This window comes from Oryzias latipes, chromosome 6 (genome assembly GCF_002234675.1).
Source record: "Oryzias latipes chromosome 6, ASM223467v1".
NCBI classification, from domain to species: Eukaryota; Metazoa; Chordata; class Actinopteri; order Beloniformes; family Adrianichthyidae; genus Oryzias; species Oryzias latipes.
In genome coordinates, this window is record NC_019864.2 from 21556698 (window position 1) to 21575063 (window position 18366).

General features: G+C 37.8%; 2 protein-coding genes across 3 annotated transcripts; one reads left to right on the forward strand and one right to left on the reverse strand.

The window, feature by feature from the left end:
• The first annotated feature begins 39 nt into the window (after positions 1–39).
• On the forward strand, positions 40–12828 carry nr1h4 (nuclear receptor subfamily 1 group H member 4). 2 transcript variants are annotated; one of them, XM_004069715.4, is made up of 11 exons: positions 40–290; positions 714–738; positions 825–1001; positions 5039–5416; positions 7849–7989; positions 8709–8851; positions 8962–9060; positions 9184–9283; positions 9375–9521; positions 11022–11135; positions 12391–12828. In XM_004069715.4, the coding sequence occupies exons 3-11, from the start codon at positions 905–907 to the stop codon at positions 12627–12629; spliced, it is 1458 nt and encodes a 485-aa protein (XP_004069763.1). In that variant the 5' UTR covers positions 40–290; positions 714–738; positions 825–904; the 3' UTR covers positions 12630–12828. The 2 variants fall into 2 exon arrangements, with proteins under 2 accessions (XP_004069763.1, XP_011474586.1); XM_011476284.3 differs by lacking the exons at positions 40–290; positions 714–738; positions 825–1001 and adding an exon at positions 2394–2568.
• A 650-nt stretch (positions 12829–13478) lies between these two features.
• Positions 13479–17325, reverse strand: LOC101175397 (complement C1q tumor necrosis factor-related protein 4). The gene is made up of 2 exons (XM_004070082.3): positions 17214–17325; positions 13479–15032 (listed from the first exon to the last, which is right to left on the reverse strand). Exons 1-2 carry the CDS (start codon positions 17242–17244, stop codon positions 13996–13998), a joined length of 1068 nt encoding a protein of 355 aa, XP_004070130.1. The 5' UTR covers positions 17245–17325; the 3' UTR covers positions 13479–13995.
• Positions 17326–18366: the final 1041 nt, after the last annotated feature.

Consider the following 18366-nt stretch of genomic DNA (forward strand, 5'->3'; position numbering starts at 1 on the left):
GATAAAGAAGCATGCGTGCCTGTGAGTGTTTGGAGGGGTGGGCTGACATGAACAGGAATGGACAGTTTAATTAATAACCACCATCCATTTCTCCCTGACCTCAGCTGGTCACACATGCTCTCACTGGCGCCCGGACAGAAGTAGCTTCATTTTCATATAAAATTAGTGACTGAGCTGTAACTCCTGAAAATCAGAAAGAAGAAGAAGAAGAAGAAGAAGAAGAAGAAGAAGAAGAAGAAGAAGAAGAAGAAGAGGAAGGAAAGTGTTCAACATCAGAGTACTAGAAGAAGGTAGGATATAGGATTCTGGGTATCATAACTGATGTTTACTGTGTGTACAGGAAGTTGGGAAAGTATGACTGATGTGTAGACTTAAAGTTTCTGAATTGCTCCAGTAGTTTTTTTTGTCTCAAGGGAAATTAGCCAGGCTTAATTTCTAAAAAATCCATTGAAGTGATCAATAAAAGTCTGACGTGACAATTTTTGGACCTTGACAATCAAAATAGAGCATGTCTGTTGACTTTTATTGGATTTCCTCACCAAAATAGAATAAATATTGCCTTCATGGTCACATGTTTTATTAAATCATCAAGTGTATCAACAAAAATTTTCTCACATTTTTCATCCCGTTGAGGTCAGATAAATGATTGGAAATGTGATGAAACTGTCCACGACTTGATCCTCCTAAGCTGACCTTTACCCTCCTCCTTTCAGATCGTTGTCAGAGGAGGCCCGCCAGGTGTGTAGATGGTTCAGTCCAATTTGACAAAATAGATCTGGGATTTTATCTGAGTTTCAAAATGATATTTGTGTTCTGTCTTTAAGGAGGCTAACCAACAAAACCTTGCAGAGACGTTGCGTCCTTGTCCAACCCGTGACCTCCTGAAGACAGAAAACCCTCCTGAATGAATGAGTGGGTGGGCCCCGATATCACTGTGGTGGGACCACTGCAGATCCCACCCAGCGATGACTTCTCCATGTCGGAAGGAGCCCACTTCTTTGGTAAGTGGACTCAGCTGGTCAGAGACAGCTCAAACTGAAATGAGATAAGTGTAAAATCCCAGCACCGTTCCAATGAAAGAACCTACAGTTGACTAGAACGTGTTTTATTTATGAAAATACAGATTATTCTAACTTGTTCCTTCCTTTGTGAACATAATAACCACTGTGGAGGTTAGCTTAATGTTGTTAGCTTAACATTTTATGACTAATTCATTTTCTTGTTAGACACTCAAGCTCCAGTCTCTTATCATGTTCTGGAGTTTACTTATACCACCTGTTTGGTTGGATTAAGGCTGCCTCCATTTCCATTGGGACATTGTGTAAAAAACAGATTTTCTAAAAAATAAAAAATTGAATGTGACTAACAAAGTATTTTTCTTGGTATAGTGACACAATTGTGACACACTACTGTACCATAGTGACAATTTCACTATGTCAAGAGAATGATGATGTAAACTCTAAAGCTACGACGCTTGTTTGAGAATCCGCTAAAAGTTCTTGAATGTGCAGCTGGAGAACAGTTGCGTAGCTACAGTGAACGCATAAGCTACATGTGAAACACACATTTACTTAAGACTTGACTTAGCATCTTACACCTTAGTACATTTTCTTGACTTTGTGCCTTGATGGCTTTTGTCAGACATTAATTGTTAAATCGTTTCACCAAACGGTTTGTAATGACTTCCTCCAAAACGAAAAAGATCTAACTTGAGCTACAGCCAGTTTCCTGCATTCTTGAAATGTACTGTTTTTACATGGGGTGTTGTCAAGCTCTCAACTGTGATGAGTCCATTCTTACTCACAGATGAGACATGCTGCTGTCTTAAAGTGAACAGTAGTTTTATGACTTTATCTTACAAAGCTTTGGACATTTTTAATGGTTTTCATTTACCTGTTGGGACGCTCAGCCATGATCAGCCAAGAGATGCTTATTTGAATCTCTAATGTGCCGCTAGTTGTGCTGGAATGCAATGTTATAATGTGGTGAGCAAAAAACATGGATAAAAGTTCAGCTATTTTACTTTTTTAAGATCAATCAGCTTGGGTTTTTCTCAATAGTGAGACTAGTAATCCATCTGAACAGGGCAACACCCATCCATCCATCCATCCATCCATCCATCCATCCATCCATCCATCCATCTATCCATCCATCCATCCATCCATCCATCCATAAAATAAAAACAAATCATTTCATAATAAAACAAAGATGCAGGTTACAAATTTCCTGTATCAGCCAGTTCATAAAATCTGGCAAATCTGATTAGCACCCACACCTGGGAATGACTTTCCACATCAGCTTGCTACTTGTAATGACGTGAAGTAATGCGACTGTGCGGTTAATGATTAGCTAATGTTAACCTTTGCTCCTCTTGGGATTTCTTAAGCCAAATGGCAAGTAGCTGCTGCGCAGGATCATAAGCTGGAGACTTTTTGATGACCAGAAGGGGAGATGGTTTTGTTGTAAAGGCTCAAAGTTAGAACTGAACCTTAAGGCTTTACGGGACTGTGAGAATACAACAGAGTGGACTTATGGAGATGGCCCTGGTACAGATGCAGTCTTCAAGAGGTTTGTGTGATATTTCTGCTTTAGATTTTGCTCTAGCCCTAGAACACTTTCACTATAAAAAGTCACGCTATCCCTTTTGCCAGGTCATTTTTACCCGATATAATATACCCAACAAAAAGTACTTGTCAAAAAATATAGATCACATGACAACACATTAGAAATTAGAGTGATTTTCTTTTATTTTCGACTGTGGTATGGGTGACAAAAGGAAAACGAAAAAAATAGGAACTTCCTAAAAACGTGCTCAAAGATTACTGAAAATTCTGGAAGTTCATAACAAAAAATGTCTAAAAACTAATAAATGATACTAGAAACTTAGTCTTTAGTCCACCCATTCCTGGTAAATGTCAGACTTCCCTGGTGAAGGCACAGACTCATTGACACGCGACATTCAGGGTTAAGAAGTGGTTTCATCTCCTGTTAATGTTGGAAAATGAATGGGTGACATGTTTAAAAATGGCAGTCACAGCTCTTCTTTCAACATCCAACAAAGAGTCAGTTTGGAACGCGTCACCTTGTTTTGTATTGTTATCCGTCATACTGGAAGACACAGTGTGCTCTGTGCAGGCGTGCTGTTAATCATTCATGGGTCTATACTCCACCTGCAGGAGCTGCTGCCAAATTCTGTGCCCGTTTATCCCCTAAGTCCAGCACTTTAGAGAAAGTTTCTAACATAGACTTCTTTGATAAATAGAAAAGTGTTTTCAATGTTGTCGGTGCATCGATAAAAGTAAAATGATTTTTTTTTTAAATCTATGACATTCTTGTAGCTATTTTAATGTTGAAATTAAAGACGAAAAAAAGTCGAAATTGCATTACAAATGTAAACGTTTTACAGGTTTTTGTCTAAATAGCAGCTAATACTGACGGATGTGTAGACAATTACTATAACACAACTCTGCTTTTTTGGTTTTTTGCCTCACTTTTGATGCAGTTTCGTATCAGCTGCACAGTATTCGGCAACAAATTATGTTCATGTTCATTTAGAGATGAGTTGTAGAAAACAAATCGAGTTGCTCAAAGAATCTAAGATGCATCAAAAACAACAAAAAGAGAAACCAGAGTATTAAAGCTGAGTTAATATTAAAGATTTTATTGCTCTGATAATAACAAATTGGACCCAAACTAGTTCACTCTATCAGTGCTGCATGGAAGGTCAGAATGGAAGGAAGACTTTAGCACAAACTGTTGCATCACACAGCGTGTTATCTTTCCTAGAAACAATGGCTTTATTAATTTATTTTTATTAGAAAACCAACTTCCTTAAATAAAAATTCCAGGAAATGTCTTATTTACTGTAAATGTGGATGTGTAAATGCTAAAGACCAAAGCTGGTCACTAAAGATGATCAAACATAAAAAGGAACTAAAAAACAAATTAAGCTAATTAAGCATTGTCAATTCTTTAAAGTTTATCTCGAAGTTTGGCAGATTATTCCTTGCAAATTATTTATAAAAAAGATTGACTTGAGATCATTTTTGACTAAGATGTGCATCACATCCTAACAAGCTTCTGTCTGCACTGGAGAAAAGCTAGGCTTGCTTGGTGCTGTTTCACAAGTGTGCTGCTGCTAGAAGAATATTCGCAATTCTGTCTGATCATTTGCTTTGCTTAAATTCCACACGTGGTCAAAGCATTATAATAAAAAAGACTCATAAGTGTTGTTTATGTGTGCAATGCAATTTCAATCCAATCTATATGATTTTCAATGACAATGCAGGAAATGTGCTTTTTCTGAGGCGGATGGAGAATGTGTAACGTAATGATTGAATATTATCTGATTATGTGCTTTGGATAATTGATGCTATTCTCCATGAATTTAAGCATGACTCTCGTTCTGACATGTTTCTAATTACAAGACAATATTCTGTATCTTTATTTCTTTTTGTAAATCGAATTTGCACTTCCTTGTTTTAGTACTGTGTTTTGTCTGACAAAAGCAAAGACCAAAGCATACAGTCATTTACCCAATTTCAGCATCAAAAGATTAAAAAAAGAAGCGAAACGATGATAAATATTATCCTGGAGGGTTACTTACATTGACTTCTTTGCTGGAGTCTTATCATCTTAAACAATACTCAATATTTCATTGTTCATCGGGTTTAAATATCAACATTTTTTGCCCATTTGCCAGCTTTTTAAGTATGCAATGTTCAGTAATGTTGCAGCAGCTCTGTCTTAGAGGGAGGAAGATTATTGTTTTAATATTGTTCATGCTTTTCCATTGAAATTTCTGCATGTGGGTTCTGCTTGTTTCTGAATGACTCAGGTGGTGTTGACTTACCCACTGAAAGGATGCCGGCCCATCCCAACCCTTTAATGTGTCAAAGGTCCTTTAATGTTTCTTAGATTTACTCACAGGTGTGTGTGATAGGAAAATGTTATGAGAGCGTCTGCGAGGAGGAGCATGCAGCGTTGTTGTACGTCAGGCTAAAGTTTACAGCTCTTCTGAACCTATTTCCCTTTTCAGACATTCTGGGAGACCAAGGCAGTCCTCTTCTTCAAGACTCCGACATCCTACCCTTCAACAACTATCCCAGCATGCAGTACCCGTCCATGGAGCCCGCCATGTCCTCCACTCCATTTTACTCCACTCAGAACTATTACCCTCAGTACAGCGGGGATGAGTGGTACTCACACACGGGCATTTATGAACTGAGGAAAGCACCTCTGGAGGGTAGTTACGAAGGTGACATGAAGGAGATGTCCTGCAATGTGCCGACCGTGTGCAAGAAGAGCCGACACATGATGCAGGCTGGACGGGTCAAAGGGGAGGAGCTCTGCGTTGTGTGTGGCGATAAAGCATCTGGGTACCACTACAATGCCCTCACCTGTGAGGGATGTAAAGGTGGGTGGATGGAGAATTTAGAAACTCCAAAGTTAGAAAGAATGATTAATCAAATTCAATTTATTTAATTTGTAAAGCCCCAGTTCTCAACCGAGGTTGTCTCAAGGCGCCAGGCAAGAAACATTGAACAGAGCTGAATTCATTATGGTTGTTGTTATCTACTGAGCAAACAATGGATGACAGGGGAGAGGAAAACTCCTTCTAAATAATAGATTAGTAAGAAACGGTCAGCAGACTCATTAGGAACGACCATCAGCTGTGACTGCTTTGCATCAGAGAGGACAGGAAGGAGACGCAATATTTATATATAAACTACAATCAATGAATTATTACAGAAATCTTAAAGCCAGTTTCTGTCACGTTTGCTTTTGGCTGTGAGGATGGAGCCGTTAAAGCCACTTCCTAGCAGGAAGCTCTTGTTCAGGCATTTGTGCTCATTAGCACTGACTGGCGAGCATTAATATGCTCAAGAAGATAACTTTCCCTCCAACATTTCCTGCTTATCTGGGTGCTATTTTAGATTTTGTAACAGTCTTATATAATGGAGCTGATTTAATATTTAATAACCTACAAGGCCATAAGTCCACACTAAACAGAGATTTTCACAGAAGAAAATCCATAATTAAAAAGGCTCAGTTTGATGTTTAGAATGTGCTGTTTTCAAGTTCATCTTTGTAAACTCCTTTCAGAAATCATTGATGGAATGAAAGATGAAATTATGGCCCTCGCCTGCCTCTCCCACTGCTTTTACGATGCTCTGAATACAGAGAGATTCCCGTTAAACGACAGGCTGAATGGACATCGTGTAATTCCACACTGCCATGTTTGACAATGCCAGGAGTGTGGCAGATGACCTGTGCCCGCCATCTGATTGAGAATAGGCTCAGGCCTGCCCGGTTCTGCTGCCAGATTGGGTTCCCTCTCGGCTTTCTGCTGCACAATGCACGAGCAACCTGAGTTGAGTCACGCCGAGGCCCTTCTTTGTGCGGCGTGATGTCAGAATGTCTAGTAACAGCTCTGAAGATATTCTGTTGAGCAGCGCTTTGCTGTATTTGTGGCATCTGACCACAATGCATGAATGCAACAGTTAAACCATTTAAATGAGATTGGAATTAGTGTAGGGTTTCAGTTACACAGGCTGAGGTGGAGGGTCCCCGCACAGGTTGTGACAAGTGTCAGTTACAGGTGATGGTTTACAATCCAGAAGAGCAGGAACAAATGTTGGGAAGCATTTTATTTCTTTTTTTTGCCCCTCTATACTGCTCCAGGGTTCAAAAGTTTAAGAAGGTTAAGACGTTTACTGCTGCATTTGTGTTCTGGGTTTTATTGCAGCAGGTGGTATTTCAACAACTTCATCCAATTAAGTAAAGTTCAAAAGACAACAGCCATTCAGAGGAATACTGTAAGTTGCAGAAAACATTAACAGGACATCATAAGCAGACACTTGTAAACCATGCAAAAAAACACTGTTTTCCACTCCTTATCTCTCTCACATGCTAACTTTTAATACATTCGTAAAATGAACAAAATTACAGATGAAAAAGATTTTGGTCTTAAAGTCCCGCTCCAATCAACTTTTGATCTAAAAGTGTTCCCAGTGATCTTTTAATCATAATTATGCCATTTTTAGGAAAAATTAAAAGACCCGTCTAGGACATAGTAAATTTTCCCATGATTCATCTGTTTACACTCTCTTCTACTGGCTTACAGCCCCTCACACCCCCAACCTAACATCAAGGGGGCAAAAAATATCGGCGCTATTCAGCTGTACAGTTTTGAGCCAGATGTCAGCTCTGCAAATGGATGCACTGTAATGTAACGGAGCAGGGAGCTTGTGGAACGCCCAGCATATTTTCTACAACACAAGCTTTTTCAAAAAGGTTTTTTTCAATCCTCTCCTGAATCATTTGCATTTATAAATCCAGTTTTAAGCTCAGTTATTTATATATTCCCCCCATCATCAGAAAAATACAATAAAGATATGTTAAAAACACCAAAAACACGATTTTCATTGGAGTGGTTCCTAAAGGCTTACTCATGTTGCTGCTGCTGTGCTTCAAAATTAAAATTTGAAAAGGATGAAGAAGAATGTTTATTTTTACAGACTCATGGTCCATTTACCACAATACACACAAAACAAATAAAAGACTTAAGTATAAAAATAGAACGCATTCATGACAGTACAAGCATAAAACAGTGAGGTAAAATGACCAAGTATCACAACCTTAAAAAAATGACTACAACTATTGCCAACTAAAAAACTTAAAAATTTAAAAAGGGGAACCATACTAAAACCTCCAAATAGGGGACTGGTATCTCAATTAAATCCCTTTTTTTCTTGAATTTACTTTACATTCCAAACTGTGTGTTTTTAAAGAGAAATTTACCAAGTGGTACCTGTGGTTTTCATGATGCCTCCTTTCTGTGTTCAGGTTTTTTCAGGCGCAGCATCACAAAGAACGCCGTGTACAAATGCAAGAGTGGAGGAAACTGTGAGATGGACATGTACATGCGTAGGAAATGCCAGGAGTGCCGGCTGAGAAAGTGCAAGGAGATGGGCATGCTGGCAGAGTGTGAGTGTAGAAGTGTAGAAATGCAGAAATGGCAGCGTCAGCGTGCAAGTAACATGAGCAGCGATGTGATAAAAGCAAAGTCCTAGTTCTGCCATCTGTGACATGCATGATCTTTTGGATCAGACTCAGAAATGGAGCATCACTTACACCACACAATACAAAAGGCTCCGCTTTTGTTGCCCTTCCAAGAAGTCAGGCGGTCAAATGGAAAGCTCACTTTAAATAGAATCAAACAGGATGTGTTTATGGAATTAATCTAAAATACTGAAAAATTTCCAATAAAACCACCAGCTTGTAAACTGAGCATCTTCTTTCTCTAATCTACTTATGGCATTTTCTTTAATAACTGTTAGTTCAGACTGAACTCCTCTTTCTCACTAACAGTCCAGCCAAGCTGTGATGAATAATAAGGCAGGTATAGAATACTGCTGGTTATCCAGTTCTTAATCATTTATAATAAATATTTCCTTTTTCTCTTTAAGTTTACCTGTCAGTCAAGCCATACCTGTTTGGTGTGACCAGGCTGCGAGGAAGATAATAAGAATACTTTTGAAAAAAATGGCAAACTCATTTGGAAAAAAAATAATAATAAAGGGAGTCTAAATCTGAGAATCCTGGTGTTTTTGTGTGCAAATTTAGGTAAAGTTACAGTGAAGAATGTTCTTTATTTTGAAATTAAAAGTGAAGGATCTATAAACAATCTTCCTTGATGCCAACAGGCCTTCTAACAGAGATTCAGTGTAAATCCAAAAGGTTACGCAAGAACACCAAAACCTCTCCAGGAAGGTCAACAGGAGATGAGACGGAGGGCGCAGACAGTGGAGACAGCAAGCAGGTCACTTCAACCACCAAAGTGCCAAAGGTGAGCACGAGATCTGCAGCATTCCGGATCATGCTGGCCTGTCTGTTTGAGCCAAACTGATATGTGAGCTGCTGCTCCAATCTGGTGTGTTCTTTTTGTTCTGACACCAGGAAAAGGTTGAAATCACTAAAGATCAACAGTCGCTCATCAGACTCATCGTAGATGCCTACAATAGACACCAAATTCCTCAAGATGTTACCAAAAAGCTGGTATTTTGCCCATTTTCCACAGATTTGACACCCAAATATCCACAAATTTTAAAAAGAAGGAAGTTCATGTCAGCTCATGTTTGAGTTTTAAAACAGAAAGCCTGTTTTTGACTTTTCCTTCAGCTACAAGAACAGTACAGCACAGAGGAAAACTTCCTCCTCCTGACTGAAATCGCAACAAGTCAAGTTCAAGTGTTGGTGGAGTTTACAAAAAACATCCCAGGTATTTAAGATAATTTTTCTATTACAAGTGCTTCTTCAAATGGAAACCTAAACAGATTGTTTGTATCAAGAGATTTTCCTTCTCTGGACAGGCTTTCTGTCTCTGGATCATGAAGATCAGATCGCTCTACTAAAGGGCTCAGCCGTGGAAGCCATGTTTCTGCGCTCAGCTCAGGTTTTCAGCAGAAAGATGCCGAGTGGACACACAGACGTTTTGGAGGAGAGGATACGCAAGAGTGGTAAGACTGATTGTTCATATTTCTATGGGTTGGAAAAAGTTGAAAAAAAGGAGTTCTTTTTCAGTTTCTTGGCTTTTGTATGCGTAATCCAGTCAGGTCTTCCTTAAATTTTTTATTTGTGTGACTCAGTGGAGAGAAGTGTGCTGACCCACTGATCTCTGGTTGAGTGTAGGTTACATGCACACGCACACCCTCTCAGGATACAGTTTCACCTGGTAACTGTGGGCTGATCCTTGAAGAATAATTAGTGTATTAAGTCATATAATATGCACTTTCATATTCATATCCAACAGCTTGCTGGTTTTATATTCATGTGCATTAAAATGAGATGTCATTGTGTCATCCGGGATGGACAGTTAGACAGCAGAGGTGACGGGGTGGTTGTGAGTGTGTATGAGTGTTTGTGTGTCTCGGTGCTGCTCCAGTGTGAATGGTTGGGATCAGAGATATTCACAGTAAAGGCCAGTCTGGGATAAAAGGCGGTGGAGCTGTCGGAGGAGACCATTGTCTCTTATCAAAACATCAGGGGTGTTTTGTGCTCTTCTCTTCCTCTGAGCCCCAGTGGCATTTCTGAAAGCTCGCGTCTGAGCAGACACTCTGCCTGAGCCGGTTTGAGGAGCGTCAAAAGAAGCAGCAACACCCGGCTTGGAGCAAACACATATAAAGATGACTTTAAAAATATATTTTAAACTTTTTGCCACAGATTAAAAAGGATTTGCTAGGTATGTTATATGTTTAAAGGATGAGATTGTTAACTGACAACCATTTTTAAAAACCCACTCTAATGAAAACAATGTTTTTGGTGTTATTTTAACACATTCTTGAGGCATTTTTCTCATGATGGAGGACATATATGAAGAAAATTAAGCTTACATTGAATTTCTGAGTATTTCTTCGCTCAAATTGTTGTGAATCAAGAACAGATAAAAAAAAAACGTGTTTGAAAAAGATTGTAGCTGTGGCGTATAAAATACTACAGCAAGCCACAAGCTCCCTGCTCTGCTCCATTCTGATGCATCCACTTGCAGACAAATAGATCCATGTACGTCTTTGTTTTCCTCGTCTGAGCTGAACACGGTACGGCTGGAGAGCTCCAATGTTGCTCGCCGTTTTTGTTGGACAGGTTAGGTTAGGGTTGTGAGGAGCTGTAAGCTAGCAGAAGAGCGTGTAAATAGGTGGATAATGGGAATTGGGGGTAGGCTTACTCTGCACCAACAGGAAAATTTCTAATGAACTCCTGCCACTCACTAGAAAATGGCACAGGTTTTTTTTTTTTTTTTTGGCTAAAAACTGCATAATTATAAGTTAAAAGACCACTGGGAACGCTTTTACAATTGTTTAAAAAGATGATCGGAGTGGGACTTTAAACATAAAAATTGACTGCAAAACTGTAAATTTATTGAATATTTAATTCAAGTGTCTTCACTATAAGAAAACTTGTGCTGATGTGTTGTGAAAGGTTTTAGTTTGATAGTGTAAAATTTTATTTTTCTTTTCCAGGTATTTCAGAAGAATTTATTACCCCCCTGTTTAACTTTTACAAGAGTGTGGGTGAGCTCCACATGGTGCTGGAAGAACAAGCTTTGCTCACCGCCGTAACCATCCTGACACCTGGTGAGCCACTAATTTAATGTCTTTTTTATTATGCGATTCACAAAGGTCGCCAGTTACTCAACTTCATTTCTATAGTAGTTAATTGAATCCTTTTTTAGGTAAAAATATATGTAGAAAAACAACAACAAAAGTGTTTAAGAAAACAAAGGAAAATGCAGGCTACTTCTTCAAAGTGTAAAAAGAGATTTACTAAAAGTTAAAAAATAAAAGGTTCTTAAATGTAAAAATGTTTTTGACACCAAAAGCTTTGGTTATACTCTCCAGATCAGTTATGGTCAACGTGTCTCACATATTCAAGGACAAAACTAAGACCTTTTGTTTGACCTAAATTAACAATTAGAGAAGTCATCTGATTCTTAACATCACCCAAACAAACTTTGGGTCATATTTATTTTGGAAATATGGAGAAAAAAATGTATCAGCGTACCAACGCACCAGCTCAAATAAAACATAACATTTTGTTTAGTAAATTTGGTGTTTAATTTGAGAAGAAAGAACCTAACTTTGTCCACATTGAAGTCCAAATCTCAAACTTTGCCATTTTCTGGTGCCCTGTTTGATAAGTTGCACTCATTGCCCTTTGTCTTTGACACCATTTTTTTATTCTTTATAATCTATTACTTAAAGGCTGCCAAAACACTCAAGTCTCTGTAAAATTAAAAACTAAGTTATCTTGTTACGTGAAAGGTGGTTTTTGCCACCTTGCCCAGCTTCATGGGCCAAATCTCCGTCTGCTATCCTACTTTGGTAGGTTTGGTGCTATGTTTCCTCCTATTGCTCAAAAAAAGCAAAAAGAAAAAGCAGTCCTAATATAGAACCCTATGGAATGTCATAAATTACTATTAAAAGTAACATTAATACCATATACATACTTATATGTTTCACACATCAGAGCTGGATTTGGCAAGTTAAATGGACCTGAAGAAGGTTTGCTGCAATATTTGCCAAAGCCATTTGAGTAAATAATTGTTTTAAGACAACATTTCTGAGAAACTCAAGACATAGTCCATTTTTAAATTTAATTAGAGATAAACTTCAGAGGTTAGTGGCACAAAATCGTTTGCTTTAAGGAAAACTTTTTCTGAGTCCAAAAAGGCTTGGGAAAGAGCAAATATCATTCCCAGGAATGAGGTGATTGATTAGAAGTCCTGATTTTAGATTTTTGTTATAAATGTGACTCTGAAATCAAAATTTTTAGGCCTCATTAGGCATAAAAGGTTATTTATAATCACCATCTCCTCCAATATTTTGTCAGACCGGCCATATGTGAAAAACCAGCAGGCTGTCGAGAGACTGCAGGAGCCCATGGTGGACGTTCTGAGAAAGCTGTGTGCCCTGAAGCGTCCACAGGAGCCACAATACTTTGCTCGCCTCCTGGGGCGCCTTACAGAGCTGAGGACACTCAACCATTACCACGCAGAGATGCTCACATCCTGGAGAGTGAACGACCACAAGTTCACGCCGCTTCTCTGTGAGATCTGGGATGTGCAGTGACATCTTGGAGCATTGACGACAGTTTAAACCATGAGATGGACTTCGTGGTTTACAAATGCATGCTGGTATTGAAGACGGGGAAATCGGATGTTAAATTTCTGCGCAATGCAATTGCCTATTTCATTTTTTTTCTTTTATCTGTTTATCTTGCTAGTAAAAGAAGTCAAACAAACACTGGAACTTTACAAACCCCCAAAAAGTGTTCAGAAAAGAGGCCAGATTTAGATGAGACAGAGATTAATCGTAATTGTTTATATCATAATGTGTGTAAAATTATATATATATATATATATATATATATATATATATATATATATATATATATATATATATATATATATATATATATATATATATATATATATATATATATATAGTAAATATAGTATATATAGTATATACAGTAAAGCCAATAATCACCATCTATTTCTGTAGAAACCATATGATTTAAATAAAAAAAGGTTCTGCTGGGTCCAGTAAACTCAAAGCTGACATTTAAAATTTGAATTTCTTTGAGTGTTTGATGTTGTATGTCTGCCATGTATAATCCTTTAATATGTAATGACAAGTAAAATGGATCATTGACTTTTTAGGCTTTATTTATGGTCACCTTTATCTTCTAAAGACAAAAGCACTTCAAATCAAGCACCATGAGTGTGTTTTTGTACAATTTAGCTAATAAATTATGTTTAATGTTATTGTGTGCGATTGTTAATACAACTTTTTATTCAACTCTCTTTGATATGGTGTCTTTTTTTGTTCTGTCTGTTATTGTTCCTTGTTATCATGCTCTTTATGAAAGGGACTTTATTGGAAACATCAATGCCAATTATTACAACATTTGTCAAGTTGTGTTAGAAAAAGGTTAATGAATTTATTAAAAAATTCTGACAAATGGTGCAAAAAAATGTATAGGGAGATCAGACTACAGTACAAACACGTCATACATGATTAAACATCCAAGGTTTAATTTACTTAAAGTACCTTTTGATAATCTTTACATCATTTACATTGTTACTCACTCAAAGATCCTTTTTTACATTTAGGAAAGCAACGCTGTAAAAGTTTAATGGTTAAAAAGAGGCAAAAAATGACTAAACTTTCATGTAAAATTTTTTTTGAGTATTTTACAGTTTACTGTGCTTTGATGACATGAAACAGTAAGTGCTGGTTAGAATCCATCATTGTGTCTTAGCACCACCTTGTGGAGCTAAGACAAGCAACAAGCAACAAATGTTATTTAACAAAGCCAACAAAACATAAAAATGACTTGAACTGCATTTAGTGGGAATTCTAACCCCTGTATTATATTTGCTGCTCTTTTACTACTCTGTCTTCTAAATAAGCAAAATAATCTTTAAGGCACTTATAGATGATTGTTAGAGAAAGTCTCTATTCCGGGATAAACCAGGAAACCAGAAAACGTGGTGTACCTCCCCTGGTTGCTGTAGACTGCATAGCGCTCATCTTGTTGGCTGTACAACCAGACATTTTCTCCGCTGCGCAGCAACAACAGCAAGCTCTGACTCTGCATCTCCCGCCTCTTTGATGTATCCTCGTCAAACACCATGGCCTGCACGTCTCCGTTCCCTGTCATCAGTTTCACGGAGACAGCCCTGCGAGGGTGTTTCCCCACCGTGAAAGCGAAAAAATATGCGCCAGGGAAGTGGCACGTAAACATGCCAGAGGTTTTGTTAAAATGTCCCCCGATGTTCACATACTCCACGTCAAAGGTCAAAGGTGACTTGCTCCCGTGCATGCCGTTGTGACCCATTAGTGCTGACGTCCGCGCCACTGAGAAGGCGGAGCGTGGCTGCTCGGCGGATTCAGCCTGAGATGGGCAATTGGGGTAGGACAGAGCCGGAGGGGAGAGATAGTTGCTGATTTGGCTGGTTGGCTGGATATCAGGATAGACGAGGTAACCAGAGAAAGTGATGTAAGGGCCAGTGTTACTGTAAACAGCATACTGGGGACTCTGCTGCAAAAGCAGCCACACTGTGTCCATTTCTTTCAAAGTGATCATGACACTCTGGCTTTGGACTTTCCTTCCTTTCTTGCGGTAATCATCATAGGCTATGGCCTGCACCTCCTCCCCGTTCTTCACCAGTATAACAGAGAGCAGCTTTTTTGGAAACTTGCCCACAGAGAAAGAGAAGTAGTAAGCCCCAGGGATGCGGCAGCGGAAGTGGCCAGTGTCTGGATTGAAATCCCCTCCGATGTTGGCCAAGAGCTTGTTGAAAGTCACTGCCTTCTGCTTGCCTCCGACCACGCTGCTGGTTCGGGATGCAGAGAAGGCAGAGCGAAGACCTGTTGTCACTGGAGGGGCATGAAGAGGGGCAACAGATCCAGAGAAAAGGATCATGATGAACAAACATGCCAGGCAGATTTGTGTGGCCCAGAGAGCTGAAAAGAAAAGAGAAAAAGAGGCTGAATTTGAGCAGGGAGTAAACTGAATCTGATAGTAGTTTTTGTCAAACTATAGACTCTAGAGAGGCCAATGGCTAGAACAGTGGCCTGCAACCTGCAGCTCCAGAGCCACAAGTGGCTCTTTTACCCCTCCATTGTGACTCTTTGGTTAAAGAAACTTTTTTTTCAGTTTTTAAAAGTTGCTACAAAGTAAAAAGTAAGTAAGTAGTAAAGTTAGTAAACTAACTTAAATTTTATTCAATTCAAACATTCCCAAACATTTTGACAGATTTTTTGTGCGCTGTGTAGCTACCATTGAAAATCAATTGTCAGTCAGCACAACCAGAGATAAGGTGCACCAGATTATAAGGTGAGTTTTTTATTTTTAAACCAATTCAAGCATTTTAAGTGTGCCTTATGCGTCATAAAACACAGTAAGGGTCACCATTTTGTTCTGACCTAATTTTTGTTTGTTACATTTACAAATTTGTGGTTGAGAAGCACCACAAACTCTAAAATAAACTTTTGTTTTAATCACTGCCAACATAACACCACCTACTACTACAATTTGCTGCATTGAGATATGTGACACAGGGTGTCTTTTATTTTGAAAGAATGTCACGTGAACCTCTGTCAAAAGTTATAAACCATTTTATATTTTGAAAAAAATGCTATTTTTTATGTTGATGTTTAACTCATGCCAAAGAAAAGCAATAGTTCATTTAAATTTATCATGATAGCAACACAAAAATGGAAATCAGTTTCTTGTTTTTCTGAAAGGTGAAATACAACTTTGTGGTTGTAGTCTGAGAGGAATCTATTTCGAATTTAAGTGTTGAAGGTTGCAGACCTCTTTTACTCTGGTAAAACATTTTTATGTGCTAAAAGAAGAATAAAAGCAAGTTGTTTAATCCAAACGGTTGTAAATCTGAAACTCAGTACATTGCTTCCATTTACCAATAATCACAGAAAAAGACAAAATCATGAGCAGCTTTTGTGCATCCTGGTGGAAGGAGCTGGTGTTGACTTAACTGAAGTTGAAAAGAAACAGTGGGTGAGCACTGAGCGCAGATTGTAAATTGTTCACTATTATTTGGCATATTTTTATTAATGGTCCTTAAAATGTCTTCAAAGTTTGCTTCTTATCTCCTCTTTCACTCAAACAAGTACACACAATCAAAGCATCTACCTTCTTTTCAGCTCAAACACGGAAAAACTGAGCCATAACCAAGTGATTTTTCATTTTCCCCCTCTGATTTCTAGTTTAACTTGCAGTTTCTCACACTGATTGCAAGAAATAACTTGACAGAGAAACCAAAAAAAGACTCAAAATTGCAGCAAGTATCAAGATGAAAAATTCAAACCTTGTTATCATCGAACATATTGTTACCAATTCCTGTGATAAAGGGTTAATAGGAACGTGCTGGATGGCCAGTTGACATAAAGTCATGTTGCCAGTGAAAGCAGCAGCCCCTCTGATGTGGCTCATGTGTCTGTTCTTCCTGTGCACTGATAAAACAGACGGCATTAGCTGCTGGTCCATCTGCCCCTGTGTGCTCAACAATGGAAAATTTCACAGGGCTGTGTCGTGAGCTGTGTCAGGATGGGACGAACTGCAAAAATGCCCTTTGAAGTCATGCTCCCACTCTCTTGCAGCCCATTAATCCATCTTCCTTTTAATGTTTGGACTTTGCAAAGTATCAAGAGAAAATATTTTAAAAATGGCTTTATTAATAGCTCAAATGTATTATTTAGATAAAACAAAATCACAGTTTAAGCAAATAACAATTAACAATAAATAGGATAGCAAGGAGAAAAGACATGTTATCTGCTCTTGTTTAGTATTTTGAGTAATAGAGTGGGATGCAAAATTGCAGGTTAAGCTTTGAATTTAGTAAGTTGTTCTGTAAACTCGTCTCTTACAACAGGAATGCAGCTGAAAAAGTTGAGACCATAAGCAAATCAAAATGTAACGTCACAAGATTCACACTAGTTGAAACACATTATTTTTAAATAACTGAAATTCTTCTGTTAAAACTATTTAAAATTGTGAAATAAAATTGAGTTAATGTTGTTTAAATAGCTTGTACAATAAATAGATCCTACACAAACCTAAAAAAATCAAATAAATTAACAGCAATTTAAATTCTAACAACTTCAAAAGATATAAAAACCCACCTGGCAAGTTTAGTTGGTACAAAAATAGCATCCTGGACTCCTGATCTTCTGTTGGAATGAAGTTCTTGTGAATTTGCAGTGCTGCTAATGTAACAGGTCCAACACTGCTGCAACAAAGATTTTATTTGGACAAAATGTGGAGAGGGAGGAGCTCCAACTCCATCCAGTCTAGCAGACATCCAGCTTCCAATTTGTTTTGACTAACGCAGAAAGAGTGTAAGATCCAAACTTTGAATGCCTATAATCGAATTTGCCAGGTGTTGCATGAGAAAAAGATGAGAATAATCTAAAAGAAATACAATGAAACAATATGAAAATTTTCGTAACACTCCTGAAATATCTTAAATCTGACAGCAAATTTTAAGAAAATGCAGAGAAAAAACTGGATTATGGAAAAACCAATATGACAAAATCAAGAATATAATCATCATAAAATAGGTTAAGACATATCGCATGCAGGAAACATTGCATTTGATATTTTTGACCTTTTTTGTTTTTGGAAAATATTACAAAAGCTTTTGCTCATTTGTTCTCCATTTGTGCATAGATTTTAATATATTCAATTCTATTTTGTTGTTGTGATTGTTTTTCACACCATTCACCTCTAAAGAGATAAAACATTTTTAATTAAGTAGCTAGAGTACTGGTTTTAGAAAAAAATGTTGACTTTTTTCTTGTTTGTGTTTTTCTGAGCATTAAACATAAGACATTGCTTGTTCTTGTAAGCTGTAGGCAGAGATGTGTAGTAAAGAGTTACATTTACTACATTCACTTAAGTTACATTTATTGCATAATACTTGATTGATCCCACTTTAAGGATATATCTGAGGAGCAACTCACAGTAGAGACAAAGTAGACACAAGGATGGAAAGATCAAAACAGAACACTGTGGATGCATGGGACTCTTGAAAATACTTTACTCAATTACAATTTAACGAACAATCTATATCAGATTGAATAATAAACAATTTGTAAAACCTGTTCAATATGCATTAAATATATGTTGCCAAGAAGACTTTCAAGTGGACGCTTCTTTGTTTTATCAAATTTGGATAATAATGTTTTAGAGTGAAGAGACTTTGATGGTAATAATAGCAAACTCTATGATAACTTTAGAAAAAAAAGGTTTATAATAAGATCACCTGTAATATAA

Coding starts and splice junctions, on each gene's coding strand:
- nr1h4 (XM_004069715.4), top strand. CDS start 905: ATGAATGAGTGGGTGGGCCCCGATATCACTGTGGTGGGACCACTGCAG. Junction 1,002..5,038: donor GGAAGGAGCCCACTTCTTTG/GTAAGTGGACTC, acceptor TTCCCTTTTCAG/ACATTCTGGGAGACCAAGGC. Junction 5,417..7,848: donor CACCTGTGAGGGATGTAAAG/GTGGGTGGATGG, acceptor TTCTGTGTTCAG/GTTTTTTCAGGCGCAGCATC.
- LOC101175397 (XM_004070082.3), bottom strand. CDS start 17,244: ATGCTATTTTTGTACCAACTAAACTTGCCAG. Junction 15,033..17,213: donor GTACCAACTAAACTTGCCAG/GTGGGTTTTTAT, acceptor TTTTCTTTTCAG/CTCTCTGGGCCACACAAATC.